The 22,307-nt window shown below is 48.4% G+C and overlaps 1 protein-coding gene across 6 annotated transcripts; it reads left to right on the top strand.

Moving 5' to 3' along the window:
* The first annotated feature begins 1,553 nt into the window (after positions 1–1,553).
* CHST12 (carbohydrate sulfotransferase 12) lies at positions 1,554–22,085 on the top strand. 6 transcript variants are annotated; one of them, XM_032606220.1, is made up of 3 exons: positions 3,980–4,063; positions 19,746–19,949; positions 20,340–22,085. In XM_032606220.1, exon 3 carries the CDS (start codon positions 20,414–20,416, stop codon positions 21,680–21,682), a length of 1,269 nt encoding a protein of 422 aa, XP_032462111.1. In that variant the 5' UTR covers positions 3,980–4,063; positions 19,746–19,949; positions 20,340–20,413; the 3' UTR covers positions 21,683–22,085. The 6 variants fall into 6 exon arrangements, with proteins under 6 accessions (XP_032462113.1, XP_032462110.1, XP_032462115.1 ...); XM_032606221.1 differs by having other exon boundaries at positions 4,010–4,063; positions 19,689–19,949; XM_032606222.1 differs by lacking the exons at positions 3,980–4,063; positions 19,746–19,949 and adding an exon at positions 1,554–1,789.
* The last annotated feature ends 222 nt before the right edge of the window (positions 22,086–22,307 follow it).

The following is a 22,307-nucleotide window of genomic DNA, read 5'->3' as shown; positions in this document are numbered from 1 at the left end:
TACAATGGGGACGCGGTTGAGACCGCGCCCTGCAACATGGCAGAGCTGCATCCCATGCATTACACGTAGGACAAAGTCAGGGGGGCTCGACATTACCCTTGAAAACCTCTCACATCACCTACATGGCGCCACACTCATTTTGCTTGAAAGGCCGGCCCTTTAATGTAATGCAGCAAACGTGACTCAGGAAGGCAGCAGGGGAGGTGTGGGTGTTCCGGCAACTTTAAGAGAACTAGCAGGTGCTATCGGGCACTGGTGCTTTGACGGAGGACGTGTGATGACCTCTGAACTGCCCCTCACACCTGTGGCGTGGGCGCTATCCTGGGACCTCACCCAGGTCCTGGCATCTTGTACAGGGTAGAGGCTGAACGCACAAACGAGGTGACTCCACTGGGAATGTCCTGTGACTATCACTGTGGTTGTTCTGAGGCTTCGTTGCAAGAGGAGAGAGATGGGCAAGGAAGTAGAGCCCTTTGGCAAATGGTGGAGAGGACTATAGCCGAGTTTTCCCGGGGAGGAGAGGCAGAAGGTCTGGGTGGCCCAAGTGTAGGGAGTGAGCTTCCCAACTTGGAGGTGTGCAAGCAGGATGAGCCCCCTCGTTAAGAGCATCTTGTTGGTGACAGATGCCACCAGGTGGCAGGAGGTTTAACATCTCCCAGGCTCCTTCCTGAGAACAGCTCATTCTAATTCTGCAAGGAGGCTCGTCCTTTCTGGTTTTGCATAGAGCATCCTGTGTGGGGATCATCTGGACTCAGCCAGTGGCTTCCTCTCCAGGGGTCCCCAGGCTTCCTGTCCGTACCCCCAGGGTAGCCTTGAGCACATCGATTTGGGGGGCTGGGTTTTGCTCTTCCAGCTTCTCAAGCCAGACCAGGGTCCCCTCTCCCTTCCCTTTGGGCTCTTGCTGCCCCCAGAATGAAATGTAGCCTCTGTGGCATCTGGGCCCTACTGGCCATTCCAGCGGCCAGGAGGGTAAAGCAGAAGGTGGCAGAGAGGGTTTGCCAGGATTGGGGGGTGGGGGGAGGTGCAGGGACTTGGTGTGGTGGACCCCTGGGGTGAGGGTACCCACTTACAGCACCTCTGACGCTCCCACCTCCAGCCTGCACCCCTTTTCCTGAGTTCAAGATGCAAACATCCAACTGTTTCCCTGATGCGTGTGCTGTCACTCTGCACGCAGAATACCAGGTTCACAAAATTCGCTCCCCAAACTGTTCTCCTCTGGGTATAGTGGCACCACCACCCACTCAGATGCCCACCTAGAAATCGGGCATCACACTCGACCCCTCCCTCCCCTTCTCCCTCCATCAGCCTACCCTCTCCATTCTGTCCCCCCTTTCCCAAATCTCTCTCGATCATCCTTTTGCCCCCACCTCCTTTCCCACCACCATCTGAGCCTAAGGCACCATCATCCACGTCGGGACCACCGCAGTGCTTCCCAGCCGGTCTCCCAGCAGAAGTGCCGTTAGGGGCCAGCCCTCTGCACACACCATTTGTCTCATTATGTGTAAACGCTGTGGGAAACGGGCGTCATTATTTCACGCCTTATACCGATAAGGGAACTGAAGCTCGTGAGAGGCTGGGAGACCTGCCACGTTCACACTGCTGTGTTGTAATCGCCTTAGCGTCCGGGGTGGGTTCCGACCACTTCTGCATTACTCCACACCACCCACAAGACGTCTGAAACAGAAACACGGCGGTGAGGCTGGGATAGGGCCGAGGGTCCATGAGTCCAGATTCATCAGGAAGGTTCACCTGTCCGTTCTCCTGGATTATCTTATCACCTGCAAAGGAGGTGAGGGGAAGTTGCACTTCTCATACCTCTTCTTCTACTACTTCTTCTTCTTCTTTCCCTAGCTGCCTCTAATGGGGGCAGCTGACATTTCCCGGCCCGAGCCACAGTTATGTCTATCTTCTTCCATTGCAACACTGCTTATGAAAGCAGAAATAGCTGTAGTCGGTACAGGACATCATGATAAACTAAGTCATGGAGACTGGGCCAGGCTGTGGTCAGCCCTTGGGAGGCTGTGGCCTTTGCAAAGAGGCCCAGGGGTCCTGAAGGTGGGCCGCAGTCAACGACGTTGCTGTGGGGAAAGATGGCCAGCTGGGGTCCACCAGCTTGAAGCAGCTCGGGGACTGGAAGAGGGGAGACGAAAGTCACAGTGGACGGGAGCTGGTCTGCTCACAAACCCCTCACAACAGGTGCCCTTTTGTCAAGGAGGTCACTGGGGTGCAGTGGAGCTCTGGCTCTGGAGCCCCAAATCTGACTTCCAGTCCCAACTCTGTCACTTACACAGCTGTGTGTCTTCTGCTAGTTGGTTAACTTCACTGAGCCTCTGCTACCCTCTAGGTAAATGAGGAGGTAATATGTAGCTATTTCAGAGAGGGTAAGTAAAAATGTAGGTTGCTAATGCAAGAACTGGTTTTTCTTTTAATGGAGGTGAAATTGACTTAAGATAAAACCAACCCTTTTAAAGTGAACACATCAGTGGCATTTAGGACGTTCGCAGTGCTGTGCAACCACCTGGTTCTAAAGCATGGCATCACCCCAAAAGGGGGCCTGGCCCCATTGTGAACTTGCTCCACCTCCCTTCTCCCCACTCCCAGGGAAGGGTGGTATTTATCTCAGCTCCAGGTCCAGTCAGCTGAGACCCTCACCCGGCTTCCTGACCCTGAGTCCTGGCACACACCCAAACAACCTTGGTGCTCTGTTCACATTCCCAAGAAGGCTTCTGCAGTGTGCGATTCTGGCTCCTGGGCACCTGAACGTCTACTTAATTCAAAGAAGCCTTTACCAACACCCCCAGGGGTTGGGCCTGGGGAATTCACGGGGAAATTCATTACAATACACGACATGCTTTATCCTGGCAAAGGGTCTGAGAAGTCTGGCTGCAATTAAACATTTAAAACTTTATTTCCTGTACCTTGCTCTTATTTGACCAGAGAACCCTTTCATCTTATGAAGGGGGCACCCAGAACCTTCTCTGCAGGCCCCCATTTCAGGGTATACGTTGGGAATTGCTGGTCTAGTGGAAACATTAATTGAGCGCCTCTGAATGCCGTCCTCTGGGTAAATGAGTTCATCTTCATTAAGCACCACTTTTTCATAATTAGCAAAATCTTGGCTGGAGGAAGTTACATTTTAAAAGTTTTTTTTTTAATGGAGGTATAATGTATATATAAGCAAAATGCATCCTTTGGAGTGTAGAGTTTTGGGAGTTCTGACAAACATACACAGTCATGTAACCAACACCACGATCAAGATACAGAACAGTTCAGTCACAACTGAAATTTCCTCATGGCCCTTGTTAGCTTTCCCTCAGAAGGCAGCCCACCCCCACTGGGAGGAACCATGAACAACTTCACTGACAGAAAAAGTTCTGTGGACAGTGGAAACGGCTGCACAAAATGTGAATGTACTTAAGGCCCCTCGGCACACTTAAAAACGGTTAAGATGGCAATATGTTATGGGTATTTTACCACAATTTAAAAACTCAGTAAGAACCACGATGGGAGTGCTGACGACGCATCAGGCTTTACACGCTTTACACGCACCCTCTCACCTGGTGTCACTATAGCTCCCTGCAGGCTGAAGTCACGACCCTACTGATGGACTTGGACACAACCTCAGAGAGGTTCAGTCACTCGCCCAAGGCCACACAGGGCCCGGCAGCAGGATCCTCAGCAGGCAGTCGGTGCTCGCGAACGGGTCGTGTAGACAGCAGGTGCTGCCTCAGTGCTGGCTCGCCGGACCCGAAAGGCTGCAACGCCTCGCTGGTCTCGGGCGCCGGGCAGCGCAGGATTGGCCGCTGGGAGCGGGCGGGGCTCCCCGCGGCCGGGGGCGGGGCCGCTCCCGGCCGTAAATACGGCGCCACATGGCACTGGTTGGGGAGGCCCGGGGCGGTACGGAGGGCGCAGGCGCACTAAGGGGGTGATCCTCGGCCTCCGTGGCCTCTCCGTGGGCCGCGATTTCTCGCGAGAAGAGGGGCGGGGGGCGGGGCCGGTGGAGGGGCGGCCTCGAGACGGTCCGCTGTTCGTGAGGTGGTGGAGGCGCCAGCTGCGGTGCGAGGTGAGGTGAGGGGAGGTGAGGCGAGGGGCGCGCGAGGGGAGGCGAGGGGCGCGCGAGGTGAGGCGAGGGACGCGGGCGAGATGAGGGGCGCGCGGTGAGGTGAGGTGAGGCGAGGGGCGCGGGGCGGGGGTCCCGGCGGCGCGGCGGGTCCTGTCCCCTCAGCCGCCTGGGCGGGTCCGGCGCGGCTCCGGGCCGATTCCCCGCGCCGTCGCTGTGTGACCTTGGCTGGGCTCGCACCGTCTCTGAGCCCCGGTCCTGTGGGGATGAGGGAGACCTGAACGGGGCGTGGGGCGCCCGGCGCGCCGCCCATCCGCGGTGGGGCTCGCGGCTGTGGTCAGCTGCCGCCGTCGGGGCTCGTCCCCGCCCGTTTCTGGCCGCCCGGCATCTGCCCTGCAGGGGGGGCGGCGGCGGGGCGGGGATCCTCCTTGCACGCTTGTCAGCTTCCCCCTTGGGCTATTGGGGAATGTGGAGGGAGGAGCAGGCGCGCGGGGTTCCGGGGAGCCCTTGGGGGGTCTCCGTGCGCGGGGACCGCGAGTGGACGCCCGGGCGCACGGGTCCCTCCACCAGCCTCGTGCAGGGGGGAGCCCCCGCCCCGGTGCCCTGGCTCGCCCGAGGCCGTGGGCACTTCCCCGTCCCGCTGACCGCGGACCTATGACTGCAGACCCGGCGGATGCGGGCGCGTCCTGGAAGAGTACCACTCAGATGACCCTTTGCGCCAGAAGCAGCGAAAGGAAGCCATGTATTAGTCGCTAACAGTAGGACTTATATCTTCCATTTGGGCTCCTAGCCACCAAGACATGTCCCGCAAGCCGCTGGCTGGAGCCGAGGTTCCGTCTGGCGCGGAGCACAACAAGCCGTAGTGTTCCCGCGATTATTGAATTATTTATGTTATAATTCGACGCCGGAGAGACTCAGGAGACCCGGGATGAATGACAATGTGGGTTGGGGGCAGAGCGGATGCAAGCGCATCTTTAAGGGTACTGTCCCCACACGTGTGGGTCCGGGCAGGGGGCAGCTGGGAAACGGCTCGGCTGGTCCTCACCTGCCCCCAAACCAGGGCACAGTTTAGCCCTTCTCTGTGAACACCTGGCTTTGGGAAGGTGACTCAGGGCTGGTGTCAGTGTGAAAAAGGAGTTATTAGGAAAACTTTTTTTTTTTTTTTTTAGTGGTTTGAGAGGCGGCAATTTTATTTATTTATTTGTCTGCCTTGGGCCTTCGTTACTGCATGCGGGCTTACTCTAGTTGCAGCGAGCACTCTTCATTGCGGTGTGCGGGCTTCTCATTGCGGTGGCTTCTCTAGTTGTGGAGCACGGTCTCTAGGCGTGCAGGCTTCAGTAGTTGTGGCACGTGGGCTTCTGTAGTTGTGGCGCATTGGCTTCAGTAGTTGTGGCGCATGGGCTTCAGTAGTTGTGGCACGTGGGCTCAGTAGTTGTGGCTCGCGGCCTCTAGAGCACAGGCTCAGTAGTTGTGGCGCACGGGCTTAGTTGCTCTGCGGCATGTGGGATCTTCCCCGACCAGGGCTCGAACCCGTGTCCCCTGCATCGGCAGGGGGATTCTTAACCACTGCGCCACCAGGAAGTCCGGGAAAACTTTAAAAAATTGAAGTATAATTGATTAGCGTTGTATAAGTTTAAGATGTGCAAAGTGTTGATTTGATACACATATATTGCAACACGATTACCTCTAAAGTGTCAGCTGACACCAACGCAAGTGTTACCTGAAGGTAGCACTACTGAGAACTTAGAGAGTGCCTGCATGGACACACATGGATGTTTATTTTTCTTGCCAGATGGTTTATAAGACTTTGGGCTGTTATTTTCAGGCCAGCAGTACTGTTCACTGTTAGTCAGTGTGCACCTACTTCATTACCTGAGCAAACGTTGAGCCTCTCATCATTTGTAAGATGCCACGTTGGGCTAGGTGCTGGTAATATGATTAACCTGACTATAATACCATGTGATTAGTGCTGTCATCTAGGTGTTTACGAAGTGTGAAGAAAGAGGGAGCAGCTAAACTTGTTTCTTGGTGTTGTAGAAGTTTCCCATAGTGGAGATGACATACGAGTTGGACCTTGAGAGACGAGTGAAGCTTGGGGAGAAGGTTCCAAGTGGAGGCAGCAGGGTATGTGGAGGCGTGGAAGTGAATGGGACGTTTGGGGGGAGGGAGCAGTGAGTCCCTGTGTTCATTGTGGGTTGGGGTTTGAGGATTGAAATGGAGGCTAAGACCAGAAAGAGGTTTCTGACCAAAGGGCCTTGAATGCCATGCCGGGGAGTTTGGACTTTTATCCTTCTGGTGAGGAGTAGTCAGGGTTTTGGGTGGGATGTGAGAGATGCGTTTTAGAAGAGTAACACTAGTGAGAACAGAGGATAGATCCAGGGTATCAGGAGATGGAGACTGAGCTGGGTACGTTTGAAGAGGGTGTGGGTCAGGACAGTGGCTGAGAGTTGAGAAGGGCGTCAGCTTGAAACAAGCAGGAGAATCCACAGTGCGGTGGCGCTCTGTGGGATGTGGTGAAAGGGAAAGGAAAACGGCAAAAGTAACCAAGGTTCTCACTTGGGTGCTGAGGACGGGGGCTGGTACCTGAGATAAGGAATACTGGAGCAGGTTTGGAGAAGGAAGGGGCTAAAATGCATTTGATTTTTAGACTTGTAGAATTTGCAGTATTTGTGGGCCATTCTGGATGAGATGTGCTCGTGGAGAGAGAGAATGTGTCCAGGGATGGAATCCTGGGGAGTCCAGCGGGAAAGCGATAGATGGCAGAAGAAGAGCATGTTGGATGGCTGATGGTGGGAATGCAGTTTACTGCCATTACCATACAGTCACCAAGGCTAGTGGGTGATTCTCTTCTAGAAGGGTCTCAAGGCTGAAGTGCCGTTCCTGGATAAGAGACTGGTTATTGATAATACTGAAACAAATGCTGCTAGTTAATAATTTGTTTTAAACTTACATCTTTAGTTTCAATTTTTCGATTGTTTCTTTATCTTTTTCTTCAGAAAGTAGTGGTTAGTTTCACGCTTACTTAGTGGGTCTGTGGCTGCAGCCAGGGCTGATGGTTCTCCAGTCATTTGCCAACACATGTGCTTAATGATAACTGACTCAGTAACTCAGTACTTCCTGTAGTTAACCAAGGTGGTGGTTTCTGTAACTGTTTAGAGAGCTTTAAAAGTATTTCAGAGAGGAATAGGAAGCACCAGGTGCAGCTGCGCGGGGCAGAGGGGCTGGACTGCTGTACTAAACCCAAGAGGATGAAGCGAATGGAGCCTGCTTGGCTCCCAGAACACTGTCAGTTGGTACTTTTCCTTCCAGACAGGAGAATGGAAGAGCCTTTGGGGAAAGTGAGTAGTCTGAGAAAGGACCTAAAAATAGTGACATCAGGGGGTCCACAGTAAGGAGGCCCAGCTGGATCACTCACTAATGAAGCTCATAATTAATAACCCCTTTCTAGGGTCCAGAGCTTCCAAGTTCTTTTAATCCCCTACCCCTTAAATAGGAATAGATAACCAAAGACAAGTGAAGAAACCTCTGATTTGGAAGATAGAGATCATAACACACACTTGGAAGCAATAGAGAGTGTGCAGGAAGCACACTTAAAAAGCATACTGTCACTAATACACACATGGAGATAGAAAATATCGCATGCAGAAATCCAAAAAGATAACACATGGATATAAAAAATACAGTGGAAGAAATAAAAACCTCAGTAGATGAAAAGGTTGAGAACTCAGGAAATAGAACAGAAAAACAAAGAGATGGAAAATGAGAGAAAAAAGAAAAAGCATCCGATTAGGCAATTGACAGCTGAATAATAACAGTTTCAGCAAGAAATAAAATGGGATAAAATCACCCGCAAAATGATAAGGGAAATCCTAGAACCAAAACTTTCTGCCTTTCTGAAGGGGCCCACTGAGTGACCGGCACCACGGATGGAAATGCAGGTATCCTTCACTCACCTGTCTATTCAGTTCCCAGTTTGGATATTCAGAGTGTGGGGGGCAAGTTTGTATAGGGAGGGATACCGAGTTTCTGATAGTGGCTAGTAAGAGTTTGGGAAGCAGGTTTATTTGGAAGTGCATCTGAAGCTGTTTCAGAATTTGCATAGTGAGAGTTCGCATGGAGAGAGAGACGTGCACACTCGCTCCAAGACACGTTGTTGGGAAATTTCAGAACTCTGGACAAAGAAGATCATGCTAGCTTCTCAGAAAGAATAAAGACAGGCCACCAACAGGTCATCACGGGATGAAGCAGAATGGCTCCGAACCCATCTTTAGGAACATTGGAAGCTGGGAGACAAGAGAGCATTACTTTCAAAATTCTGAAGGAAAATATTTTCCACCTTGAATTCTAAACTCAGGCAAAGGAGGATATAATAAAGATATTTTCACAAATGCTCCAAAGATTTGTCTCATGTATTTTAAAGAAGTGACTGGCAGGCATACTCTCCCAGAATGAGGTGGTGAATCTGGAAAGACAGGCTAGAGGAGACAGGGTTAGCCTCAGAGGAGAGGTGAAAAGAATCTGCTGGATGAGATGGAGAGGCTGGGATGCCAGCCAGGCCAGGTACCAGGCATGAGAGCAGGTATCTTGGGACCTGAGCCTTGAAGTTTCCTCCAAGAGATTTTTTGGGAAATGTGAAATTGATGGGGCACCTGATGCTCTGGAACATCTGGAGAGGAGATTTAGACAGTTGGCAGAGTTGGGGCTGTATTAGTGATTAAGTACATAGAAAGCAAAGCAAGTGAAAACACAAGACTGTTAACTAGTTCCAGGGAAAATAAGCCGTTGGGCAGGAAAGAAAGATAATTACGGTGTACTGCAAGGCTCAGCTGTGAATAGCCTTTGTGCAATGATAATAATTTATGTAAACATCGAATATTGCTCTAATTAAAATGCTGATATGCCTGTCTGGAGGAGGCGTGGAGATGAGAAGGACATGGTTGTTTGGAGGGCCCAGGGGAAGAAAGAGAGACTACCTTTCTGCCAGCTGCCTGCCACTGTTTGGGGAAGTCAGTAGATGATGCTCAAGCTGAACCATCGGTTATCGCCCAGGGCTATTGCTTAGAGGTAGGTGGTGACACCAAAAGATTCAGCTAATAAGAATGAGAGAGAAAGATGGAGGTGGGTAATGAGAAAGAAAGGGACTGGGGACTGTGTGTGTAGTCAACTCCTGGGACAATTTAATCCTTTAGCATACATGCATAAAGTTGATCAAAATAAAGACAAGGCAGTAAGCTTCCAACTCTGATGAAGAAGAGGCCAGACTCTTGGCCGTTTTGTGTGCAGCTAAACATTGTCATTGTTCTCTGTATCCTGTCTCTTGCCTGTGGTCACATATCAGAGATTTGGTGCTTTCTTTAGCTTTTTTCTTTTCTTTTAACTTGTTATAAAGGAATTGTAAAACATATCCAAAAGTAGAGATAATAGGGACTTCTCTGGTGGCGCAGTGGTTAAGAATCTGCCTGCCAATGCAGGGGACACGGGTTTGAGCCCTGGCCCAGGAAGATCCCACATGCCACGGAGCAGCTAAGCCCGTGCGCCACAGCTACTGAGCCTGCGCTCTAGAGCCCGAGAACCACAGCTACCGAAGCCTGCGCGCCTAGAGCCCGTGTTCCACAACGAGAAGCCACCGCAATGAGAAGCCCGCGCAACGCAACAAAGAGTAGCCCCAGCTTGCCGCAACTAGAGAAAACCTGTGCGCGGCAACAAAGACCCGACACAGCCAAAAATAAATAAATAAATAATATATTTTAAAAAGTAGAGATAATAGTTTTATGAACTCTTCTTTACCTGTCACCCAGTTTCAGAAATTATGAAATCAGGGTCAGTCATGTTTATCTGTTTTTGTTAGCACAGCAACTCTTTATTGAGTACCTACTGTATGCCAAGCACTATTCATAGCCTTGAGGCTACAACTATGACAAACTTTGAAGGGTCAGGTACCTCCCTTCTGAAGTTTATATTCTAGTGCAGATAGACCATAAGCAAATAAGCCAGTGAATATATAATATTGGAGGTAATGACAAATGACATGGAGAAAAAACAGCTACGGAGGATGGGGCATGCAGGGTGGGGAGTGATCAGGGAAGCCCTCACTGATGAGGTGAGCTTCAGGCGTAGATCAGAAGGAGGTGCCAGGGTGAGCCACAGGATTCCCTGGGTATGTGCAGGCCAGGGGGTGGGAGCCTAGTTGGTGTAGATGATGAGCAGCAAGGAGGCCATTGTGGCTAGAGTGGGGCCAGTGACGGGGAGTAAAGGGGATGAGAGTGTGGGATCCCAGTCATATAGGGCTTGTCATGGGCCACTGTAAGGACTGGAAATGGGAAGCTGTTGGACTCCAGAGATTGGAGGGTTTTGAGCAGAGCCATGACATGATCTGACTTTTAGCAGAATAACCATGGCTACTGGGTTTAAAGAGGATAGTATGGGCAGGAGAGTTGGACGCTGTTGCAGTAACGCAGGTGGGAGCTGGTGGTGGCCTGGGGGGCAGGGTGCACACAGGAGGTAGGGCAGTAGAGGGGTTAGGGTCTGCATATATTTGAAGGTAAAGCCCTAATCAGGTTCTTAAGCTAATCATAGTGAAATTTATTATCTATTTTCCCTTGAAATAATTTCTTTGAATTGACTTAACTCTGGGAAATGAGTTATTTGGATTCCAGGGTCAAATACCATGCAACAAGTATTTGAGTGTTGCGAGGAATATAGAAGATATAGTAGACATGATCCCTGTCTCCTAAGAGCTTGAAATCTAGTTTGGGAATATGCGACTGGTGTGCCTACACTAATACCCTGCCTACTTGTGAAGTACCGACGGGGCTTAGAGACCAGGGACGAAGACACCAATGTGAGCAGATAGCCAAGTGTGCTGTGGGCCACCTCTGTGGGAAGTTACTTTATTTCAAAGGCCAAGTTTGGGCTCAGTTTTCATTCAGGTCTTCTGGGACGGACATCAACCTTTCATTCTGATCAATGTGCCCATTTATTACTTATTTTTATTTGGATACACAGTCAGATTTAGTTCTCAGGGTTAACCGAATACAAGTGAAGTAATTTTATAAGCAAATAAACCCCCAGTGCTGGTGACACGGAAGTGAAAATATACCTTACAATGGGGGTTTTAATCCAACACCAAAGCATCAGTTGCAGGGCTGGGCCATACGGGGTGCAGAGGGTAAATGTTGAGGCCACTAACAAACTTTCCAAATTTCTGTTGACTACAGTGATGAGACCCTCAGTGAATTATTTGCCTTTGCAAAGCTGGAAAAGAAGTAGGTAGTTTCTGGTCTCTTTGCCAGTAGCATAAATGAATAAAACTTGAAACATTCTTGGACTTCTTAATGAAGGTCATGTCACTTGATTTAATGCTCAGAAGTTGGTTATTTGGACAAGGAAAAGCAAATTTTCTCAGAAATAAAGGTAATAAAAATTTGAGTGTCTAGAAAAACCAACCAATTCTGCATTAAATATTTACTGTAGAGGCTGGTAGACTGTAGTGTTTGGGAAGGTAGGCTCTCAAATCAGTTGTTCAGATGCCAGCTCTGAACAGTTGTAGCTGTGTACACTTGGGTAAGTTGCTTGGCTGTTTTTGTTTTTTGTTTGTTTGTTTGTTTGTTTTGCGGTACGTGGGCCTCTCACTGCTGTGGCCTCTCCCGTTGCGGAGCACAGGCTCCGGACGCGCAGGCTCGGCGGCCATGGCTCACGGGCCCAGCCGCTCCGCGGCATGTGGGATCCTCCTGGACCGGGGCACGAACCCGTGTCCCCTGCATCGGCAGGCGGACTCTCAACCACTGCACCACCAGGGGAGCCCCTGCCTGGCTGTTTTGCCCCAACTTTATCACAATTACTGTGAGGATTAAATAAGTTAAGATATGCAAGGCCTATGACAGCACTTTGGAAAACATATTAGCTATTGTTATTATTATAAAATTAATTGAAATCATAACATTCTTCTTTGCTGATAACTGGCTATTGGTAGAAAGCATGAGTAATAATAAAAATAATGTTATATTTATATGATACAAATATTTGAGGGCCAGATGAAACAAAGATAACTAAGGCCAATGGTATAGTCTAAAGAACATGCTTTACTATTTTACAAAACACTTAGCTGATATGGTCTCATTTTCATCCTCTCAGTAGCTCCGGTTAGCAGAAAGACCTTGATTGTTCTTGTTTTATAGGTGAAGAATTGAAACTCACACTTAAAGAGATATCCCAGGCCACTCAGCAGAGACTGGACTGGGCCTCAGAATTCCTATCCTTTTCTTCCCGATCTCCAGGTGTCTGTGTAGGACTTCAGTGCTGGTGTTTTTATCCTGTGTTGTAGAAATCAGTGACAGCTGGTTAGTTCATAGTGTTTGTGCTGAAGAGAAAAGTTTTAGCTTCTGGTGATTGACTTAATAAGACTGCTCACATATTCTTCCCCTTGAAATCAAATGTATCGAGGTATAATTTACATGCAATAAAATGCACACATTTTAAGTGTAAAGTTCTATGAATGTGGACAGATATATCTACCTGTGTAACTGCCACTACAAACAATATAATAGAACATTTCCATCACCCAGATTTCCTCCTGTCCCTTTGCAGTCTATGATTTCTGTCACTATTTTTGCCTTTTATAACCTTTGTATAAATGAAATCATGTGGTATGTACTCTTTTGTGTCTGGGTACTTTTGTTTAGTGTAATATCTGCAGGATTCATCCATGTGGTTGCATGTATTGATGTGTGAGTCTGTGGTTCACTCTTTTTTATTGTTGAGTAGTTTTCCACCGAAGGAGTACACCACAGCTTGTTTATTCATTCACTTGTTGATGGACCTCTGGGTTCTTTTCAGTTTGTAGCTATTTTGGGTAAAGCGACAATGAATATTCTTGTACACATCTTTGTGTGGACAGTTACTTCATTCATGGATATCGCCTTTGATGTTGTGTCTAAAAGGCATCATAATACACAAGGTCATTTAGGTTATCTCCTGTGTTACCTTCTAGGAGTTTTATAGTTTTGCATTTTACATTTAGGTCTATTATCCATCTTGAGTTAGTTTTTTTTGCGGTATGTGGGCCCCCCACTGCTGCGGCACCCCCCCCTTCCCGCCGCGGAGCACAGGCTCCAGACGCGCAAGCCCAGCGACCACGGCCCACGGGCCCAGCCGCTCTGTGGCACGCAGGATCCTCTCGGACCGGGGCATGAACCCACATCCCCCACAGTGGCAGGTGGACTCCCAGCCACTGCGCCACCAGGGAAGCCCTTGAGTTAGTTTTTTTGAAGGTCTGTGTCTAGATTCTTTCTTTTAATTTTTTTTTTTTTACACGTGATATCCAGTTGTTCCAGTACTATTTGTTACAGAAACAGACTGTCTTTGCTCCCTTGTATTGCCTTTGCTCCTTTGTTAAAAATAAGTTGACCGTGTGGGGGTCTGTTTCTGAGCTATCTGTTTGGTTCCAGTGATCTACTTCTCCATGCTTTTGCCAATACCACACCATTTTGATTACTGTAGCTTTATGGTAAATCTTGAAGTCGGGCAGCATCAATCTTCCAGCTTTGTTTTTCTCCTTCAATATTGTATTGGCTATTCTGGGTCTTTGGCTCCTACGTATAAACTTTAGAAACAGTTTGTTGATATCCACAAAATAACTTGCTATGATTTTGGTTGGGATTAATCTATAAGTTGGGAAGAATGGATATCTTGACAATATTGAGTCTTCCTATCCTTTAGCACTTTGAACATGGAATATCTCTTCATTTCCTTAGTTCTTCTGATGATTTCATTCATCAGAATTTTGTAGTTTTCCTCATATAGATCTTGTACATATTTTGTTAGATTTATACTAAGTGTTTTTCTTTTGGGGGCTGCTCATAAATGGAATTCTGTTTTTAATTTCAAATTCCACTTGTTCATTGCTGATATGTAGGAAAGTGGTTGACTTTTGTTTATTAACCTTGTGCCCTGCAAACTTGCTATAATCACTTGAGCCCGTAAAATTTTATAATTGAAAAAGTATTGATAATCTAAGATTTATGTATCATATTTTGATGGTCAGTTTGGTCTTTAAATAGAGTCCCTAAGCTTTATTACAGAACATCTACTGTTATGGATCTTACAGAACCTTCCAGGAGGTTAAAAATCTGCTTGATATTTTTTAATACAATCTTTTTGACTTTTTGAAAGTCTCAGCATAAAAAAAAACTAGTCTGTATGCAAAAAAAGTTGACATTAATTTTTTTCATAATAGCCAAAAAAGGGAGCTAACTCCAAAGTTCATCAGCTGGTAAATGGATAAACAGATGGTGGTATATCCATATAGTGGGGTACTGCCCAGCAATGACACAAGCAACAACTTGGACAGATCTCAAACGCATCTTCCTAAGTGAAGGAAGCCAAATACAAGAGGCGACTTCCTGTATAATTCCCTTTATGTGACGTTCTAGAAAGGGCAGGACTGTAGAACTATGTACTGCCTGGAGCTGGCTGTTGGGGGAGGATAAGGGAACTTTGGGGGATGATGAAGATGTTCTATATCTTAATTATAGTGTACATTTGCCCAAACTCATCAGACTGTACAGTTAAAAAGAGTGCGTTTTATTGTGTATAAATCATACCTCAATAAACCTGACTTAAAAAGGAAAAAAAGCGAGGTGCTAAAGTGATTTAATCAGGAAAGAACCGTCTCTTAAACAAATGGTGCTGGAATAACAGGATATCTCTATGGGAAAAAAATGAATCTCAACCTCTCCCTCTGGAACACTTGTATTGGATAGTGGCTGAAATTCTCTGCATTTAACATTCCTTTCCACCATGGCAGATACATTAATTTCCATTTATTACCACCCACTGTTTAATTCTCACTGGTTTGATCACTTGTATCTATAATATGTAGTAAATACACACACACACACACACACACACACACACACACACACACACACACCCCAGTCCATATGACAAAATAAATATTGATATATTAGTGAGGGTTCTCCAAGGAAACAGAACCAATAAGGTATGTGTGTATGTGTAAAGGGCTTTATCATGAGGAATTGGCTCCCAGGGTTATGGAAGCTGAGTAGTTCAGGGCCCGGAGAGCTGACGGTGTGCTCCAGTCTGAGTCTGCAGGCCTGAGGACCAGGAAGACTGCTGGTGAGAGTCCTAGTACTCGCCAGGTCTGAAGGCACGAGACCCGCGTCCCGGCTCAAGGACAGTCAGGTGGAGAGAGGGAATTCTCTCTTCCTCTGCCTTTTTGTTCTATTTAGGCTTTCAACAAATTGGATGAGGCTGTCCCACACTGGGGAGGGCCATCTGCTTTACTCAGCCTACCGATTCGAACATTAATCTCCAGAAACACCCTCACAGGCATACCCAGAATGTGTGAGCAAACTACCTGGGCAGCCATAGCTCAGTCAAGTGGACACGTAAAACTAACCAGCATATACCACCTGACCTTTTTGTACTGTAGTTGTCAGTTCTGCTATCAAATTTTGGGACGTGCCCTTATACGGGCCTTAGTATGGGTCTGGCCTTGTGGCCCTCTATTCTAGATATGTCAGGATGACACACATCTGAGTGTGAGGGAGGTCAGCCCTCAGCTGCACACCACCCCATCTTCCCGGATTCTTGCCTACTATTGGTGTGAAGGCTCCTTGAGACCAGCAGCCTTATGTGGGCGGCCGGCACTGGGTGCTTGCTTCCTGGGGCTGCCAAGCTACCCTTGGCATCATACCCTGCCATGTGTCAGAAGAAATGTTTAACCCCACCTTGAGCTAAGAAACAGCTCTGCCTAGCCACAGTGTTTTGGTTTAAACCCAACCTAATTCTTTCATCAGTAGTGTTTACAAGGGCCTTTGACAAAACCCTTGTAGAAAACCAGCCCCCCAAAGATGAAACTTCTGGATAGACTTTGCTGTCAGTTCTATTGCTGCGGGCAGAAGCCTGAGACTGATATGCAGCGCCAATCGTAGATCACTTCCTCTGTGAAGGTTCTTCTTGCTCTACTTCTTCAAAACTTGGGGGGCTTTTTGTTGACTGCGTTTTGAAATAGTGGGAGATTTATGTTCGGAAACAATGCCCTTATTTTTGAATGAAAAATTACTTTATGAGGTCATCGTTATTCCCTGACATGTTTCTGAAGCAGGCTTTGGTTCTCAGCTGGCTTTCCCCACTGTGCTGCTCTCACCCCCAGAAGACAAGGAAGTGTTACCCAGACTGTCCAGCTTGAGCTGCCCAGGCACCTGGACCAGAAATTCCTAGATGTCCTACTCCCTTTTAAAAAGTAAAACTTGTTGCTGGCGATGCTATGTGGTAGTCTCGACTCTATTCTCCACTCTTCCGAGAAACTGGGAACTTGTGCTCCATGAATATTTTAAAGTAGCCACAGTCCTTTCTTCTCAAAGGACTACTCTCACAGGCCATTTAATACACTCAGACAGTCTTGTTTCCATGCTGTTTTTGTGGCATGTTTGAGGTTAGAAATGACAACACAAAGGACTGCCCTGTTCCTTGATGTTAAAAATGAACCATGGCCTCAGCTTCATCGGTAAACGCTGCCTCAGCTTGGTGTGTAGGCGCTCATCCCCTTGATTTAGAAAGGCCTGGAAGGGGCTGTGACGTGGCAGGACTCCAGGGCAAGACAAGGCTCTTGGGACCAGTCTCCCCACTGAAAAAGCAGACAGGTTTTTGGCTGTCCCAGGGGAAGACCTGTCTTGCTTTTGTGCAACAGCCCCCCAATTATAAATTTTTAAAACTTTGCTTAATAAGCAAATTCCAGGTGAAGTTGGCTTGTGGAGCTTTTGCACAAGGTTGTAAGGGTAGCTTGTGGCTTCGGCAGCTGGCTCCAAATTTAGCCTCTGTACAGCTCTCTACCATATTTAGCTTTGTTTATTTTTTACACACTGTCCTACATTTGCCTTATTCATTCAACAATACCTCTTGGAAATTCCTCCAAGTCCACTGTTACAGCTCTAATTCATTTTTTTCCCTCCAGTTTGTTTTTATTGTGGTAAAATACACGTAACATAAAATTTACCACCTTAAAAAAAAAATTTACCACCTTAACCTTTTTTTTCTTTTTCTTTTTCTTTTTTTTTTTTGCCGTACGCGGGCCTCTCACTGCTGTGGCCTCTCCCGTTGCGGAGCACAGGCTCCGGACGCGCAGGCTCAGCGGCCGTGGCTCACGGGCCCAGCCGCTCTGCGGCATGTGGGATCCTCCAGGACCGGGGCACGAACCCGTGTCCCCTGCACCGGCGGGCGGACTCTCGACCACTGCGCCCCCAGGGAAGCCCAACCTTAACCATTTTTAAGTGTGCAGTTCCGTGACATCGAGCATATTCATACTGTGCAACCATCACCATCATCCATTTCCAGAGCTCATTTTATCTTCCCAAACTGAGACTCTGTCCCCATTAAACACTAACTCCCCATCCCCCTCCACAGCCCCTGGCCCCCACCTTCTACTTTCTGTCTCTATGAATTTGACTCCTCCAGGGACCTCATATAAGTGGAATCACACAGTATTTGTCCTTTTCTGTGACTGACTTATTTCACTGAGCATCGTGTCTTCAAGCTTCATCTATGTTGTAGCAGGCGTCAGAATTTCCTTCCCTTTTAAGGCTGAATAATAATCTATTGTATGGATGGACCACATTTTGTTTGTCCATTCACCCATTGATGGACATGGGTTGCTTCCACCTTTTGGCTACTGTGCGTAATGCTGCTGTGAACACGGGTGTATAAATATCTCTTCAAGACCCTGCTTTCAATTCTTGTGGGTATAGACCCAGAAGTGGAATTGCTGGATCACATGGTAACTTTATACGGCAATTCTATTTCTGATTTTTTGAGGAACCTCTATACTGTTTATGCAGTGACTGCAGCATTTTACATTCCCATTAACAGTGTACAAGGGTTTCACCTTCTTCTCGTCCTCACCAGTACTTGTTGTTTTCTGGTTTGGGTTTTTTTTGCTTTTGTTTTCAGTAGCCATCTTGGTGGGTGTGAGGTGGTGTCTCCTGTGGCCTTGATTTGCATTTTTCTAATGATTGGTGACATTGAGCATCTTTTCATGTGCTGATCGGCCTCAGTTTCTCAGCTGTAAGAGGATTATGCTGCACCCCCGCCCCAGATTGTGTGCAGAGGGCCTGCAGTAACATACATGTGTAAAATGCGTATCTTAGTGCCTGACACACAGTAAGAGGTCGATAAGTGGCAGCTGCTATTAAGAAGATGTTATCAATATATAGTAATTCTCCAAAAAATATTTGACCATGTCTTTTCCTTGCAATTAAATTGAATTCTTACTAAATTATTAGTAAAGAGAGTCAGAGTTTTTACAGAATGTTGTAGGCACTGGCATTTATTAATGTGCATATACTACCTCTTGGCTGAAAAATAAGTCAAGGTATTTAGGTTATCAGGCCAGGTGGTTCTGGTACTTAGCATTATAAGTATGTGGCCGAGAGCACGATCCTTGATCTGTGGCGATGCCTGTGTCCACAAGATGTAACTGTGATGCTGTATCACCTGTACTCTATTAGTCTCGATCTTAAAATTGAAAACTGATCTCTTAAATCACTTGACATTTTAAGTTACTTTTTCCCTTTGCTGCTTTCTCAGCCTTTGGCAAACTTTTTTCTTTTAACATGGTTTCACCTTCATCTTTATAAACTGTTCGCCCTTGCACATCCTTGAGAAGGGACGGTCTTGAAAACTTTAATGACCTGGGTGCTTATGATCTAGTTTTAAAAATAGGCTGTAAAATTTTGTGATCCTAACCGTTACCATTAAAAGCGTATTAAAAGCTGTCGCAGCGTTGCTTGTTCTTATTCCACTCACACCCGCGACCCACTCGAAGGGAATGAGCTAAAGTACCAGCAGCAGTTGTGCAAGAGACAGCAGGGTATTTCACGTGTAATCCTGTTTCCTGTTTCATGATGTGTGTAGTGTGGTTATTACCTTTATAATGTGTAATAATTATATAATAAATATATAACATATAATAACTATCTAGCTGTGTGACTCTAGCACATGGCCGACAGCCCTGAGTGGGTGAGAGGAGGTGTGATCGCCACCCCTCAGGGTAGGGGTCACCAGATTTTTCTGCTCTTCCTTTTTCTGTGGGAGCACATGACGAGCTCTTAGGGCTCAGGAAACACTACATGAAGGTGATGACCAGAGAATGTACTCTTCTCTGTCAGAGGGTCGTTTCAGCTCCTTTTGTGTAAAAGCCCACCCCACCCTTTGTCTGCTGACCTGTTTACCATAAGTATGTATTAATTTTTCCATTTAAAAAAAGTGAATTAAGAGTAAACAACAACAAAAAACAATAAACAACAGCTGCAGAGGTGGATAGAGATTGCACCCAAATTTCTGCCTAATGGACTTTTAGGTTCATTTTATGAAAATGTATTAGATACCAGGTACATAGTCGGATGCATACGAGGAATATAGACTCAGAAGTGTACACTGGGAGAGGTCCCAGAGGGTGCACAATGCGGGACCCTCCCCTAGAACACCCCAGACGTGCTCCGTCCGTCTGTGCCCCGATGCCTGCAGTGACAGAAGTCCTAGTACGGCTTCAAAAACAGCCCGTTCTTAAGTGGTTTGGGCCCACTTATAATCATTAGTGTTCTTTCCTTAGGCTCGACTCAGTTTCTGAGTTGTATCTTCTGAAGCTGCTCTCTCTCCCATGTGACAGCCCTCCAGATAGCTGAAGCCCCGACACGAATGTCACTTCCAGCCTGCACAGCCCCTCCTCGTACAGGTGCTGTGGACCAGGAGGCTGAGAGCCGGCAGCAGCCTGCACCGCTCACAGCACGCTGTCGGCCTCACACGGGGGCCCGTCTCAAGTGTTGGTTTGGATGACGTGTGCACAGAAGAAGGGGTTTGGGCGGGAGAAGGGGTGAGTTCAGCATTGCACTGAGCTTTAACTTTCTTGTTACCGTGTTTTGTTTCGCTGCGCCTCTCCTTTCATTCTCACACCCACTCTTCACGAGGGTCTGCGTTCCCGCCCGGGGGCTGCTCTGGGTCCGGCCTCCCCCTTTCAGTGCGGTGGTAAGGGGTCTCCAGTCACCTCTCCAGTCACACTCACCCTTCCCAAGCCTCATGGGTCACATCACCTGGAGAAGCTGAAGCTCCCCATCAGGCAGCCCCCCAAAGTCCACCTCACGGAGGGTGGACGAGGGAGGGAAAAGCAGGGCCACTGGGTCTGAGACGGCAGCAGGCACCATCCTCTCAGGACGCAGGCTGCGAGAGGACCTTAGCCTTTAACTTGGTTTCTGTTGCCTTCCAGCTTCCTCGGAGGGCAGCGTCCGGTCTCTACAGGAAGCTGAAGTGAAAGGATCCGGGGAAGAGGCCCCCGCATCCATGGACACAATGACCAAAAGCCGGTTCTTCCGCCTGTGGCTGGTCTTGGGGTCCGTCTTCATGATCCTCCTGATCATCGTGTACTGGGACAACATGGGCACCGCCCACTTGTACCTGCACACTTCCCTCTCCAGGCCTCACGTCCTGCAGCCCTTCCCCAGCCCCAAGCCAGGGGACGGCAAGTATTTCACCGCCAGCATTGAGGAGATTTTGGAGAAGCTCCTCAGTGCTCACGCGAAGCAGAACATCCTTCTGGGTAGAAAGGTGGAGCAGCCCTCCCTGCTGGCCTCCAGCAAGCCTGTGCTCAGCAACATGGAAGAGAGTGTGAGGGGCTACGACTGGTCCAGCCACGACGCCCAGCAGAGCCCGGACCCGGACAGGCGGCAGGCCGAACGGAGGAGCGTGCTGAGGGGCTTCTGCGCCAACGCCAGCTTTGTGTTTCCCGCCAAGGAGCGCTCTTTCGATGACATTCCCAACTATGAGCTGAACCACCTCATCGTGGACGACCGCCACGGGGTCATCTACTGCTATGTGCCCAAGGTGGCCTGCACCAACTGGAAGCGTGTGATGATCGTCCTGAGCCAGAGCCTCTCGGACCAGGGCACACCTTACCGTGACCCCCTGGACATCCCCCGGGAGTACGTCCACAACTCCAGCACCCACCTGACTTTCAACAAGTTTTGGCGCCGCTACGGCAAGTTCTCCCGCCACCTCATGAAAGTTAAGCTGAAAAAGTACACTAAGTTCCTGTTCGTGCGGGACCCCTTCGTCCGCCTCATCTCGGCCTTCCGCAGCAAGTTCGAGCTGGAGAACGAAGAGTTCTACCAGAAGTTCGCCGTCCCCATGCTGAAGAGGTACTCCAACCACACCAGCCTGCCCAAGTCGGTCAGCGAGGCCTTCAGTGCAGGCCTCAGGGTGTCCTTCGCCAACTTCATCCAGTACCTGCTGGACCCTCACACCGAGAAGCTGGCGCCCTTCAACGAGCACTGGAGGCAGGTGCACCGCCTCTGCCACCCCTGCCAGATAGACTACGACTTTGTGGGGAAACTGGAGACCCTGGACCAGGATGCCACCCAGCTGCTCCGGCTTCTCAAGGTGGACAAGCTGCTCCAGTTCCCCCCGAGTTACCGGAACAGAACTGCCAGTAGCTGGGAGGAAGGCTGGTTTGCCAAAATTCCCCTGGCCTGGAGGCAGCAGCTTTACAAACTCTACGAAGCAGATTTCGTCCTCTTTGGCTACCCCAAGCCTGAAAATCTACTTAGAGACTGAAGGCGTTAGGGGAAAATCCTGAACACCAAAAAAAAAAGAAAAAAGTGCTTGTGTTGTTACTTTAAACCTGAATGAAGGGCCTGTGGTACCGCGACCATCTCCCGGAGGATGGAGCAATGCGTTGCCGCATATATTTTTATATGGCTTTGTTTCTCTCCTGGTGTGACACATCGCAGAATTCCACAGTGCTCCTGTTGGCGAGTCAGCTGGAAACACCTGGAATTGACCACACCCACACTCTCGTTTGTAAAATACCCTGCGATTTTGCAGTCTAGACTTGCTGTTTACTGCCTCCCTGTATTCATTGAGTACTGTGTTAATATTGTTTTTTAAGATTAATATATTTCAGATATTTAATATGAAAAGTGGAGAAGGAAACGGTGGAGTAAAAGGTTACATCTGCTCCTTCTGCCTGCGCCTGTGGTTATTTCGTTGGAGCGACAGATGCTCATTCAGGGGCTCCAAGCGGCATAATGGCTGACGCTTAGGCCTCAGAATCTCAGTTTCAGGAAGGGAGGGTTCATGGTCGTCTTCAGCAAAAAGGAGGAACTTGAATTTGAGATCAGGCGTTACTGTGTATTTGTGCAAGGGTGGCAGACAAATCCTTCAAAAGTGAAAGCTCTCT

Source organism: Phocoena sinus, chromosome 15, assembly GCF_008692025.1.
Source record: "Phocoena sinus isolate mPhoSin1 chromosome 15, mPhoSin1.pri, whole genome shotgun sequence".
NCBI classification, from domain to species: Eukaryota; Metazoa; Chordata; class Mammalia; order Artiodactyla; family Phocoenidae; genus Phocoena; species Phocoena sinus.
The sequence above is the reverse complement of the archived record's forward strand: the minus strand, read 5'-3'. Positions and strand labels throughout refer to the sequence as shown.

Bases quoted from the DNA above. Each gene is read 5' to 3' on its own strand.
- CHST12 (XM_032606222.1), top strand. From the start codon at position 20,414: ATGGACACAATGACCAAAAGCCGGTTCTTCCGCCTGTGGCTGGTCTTG.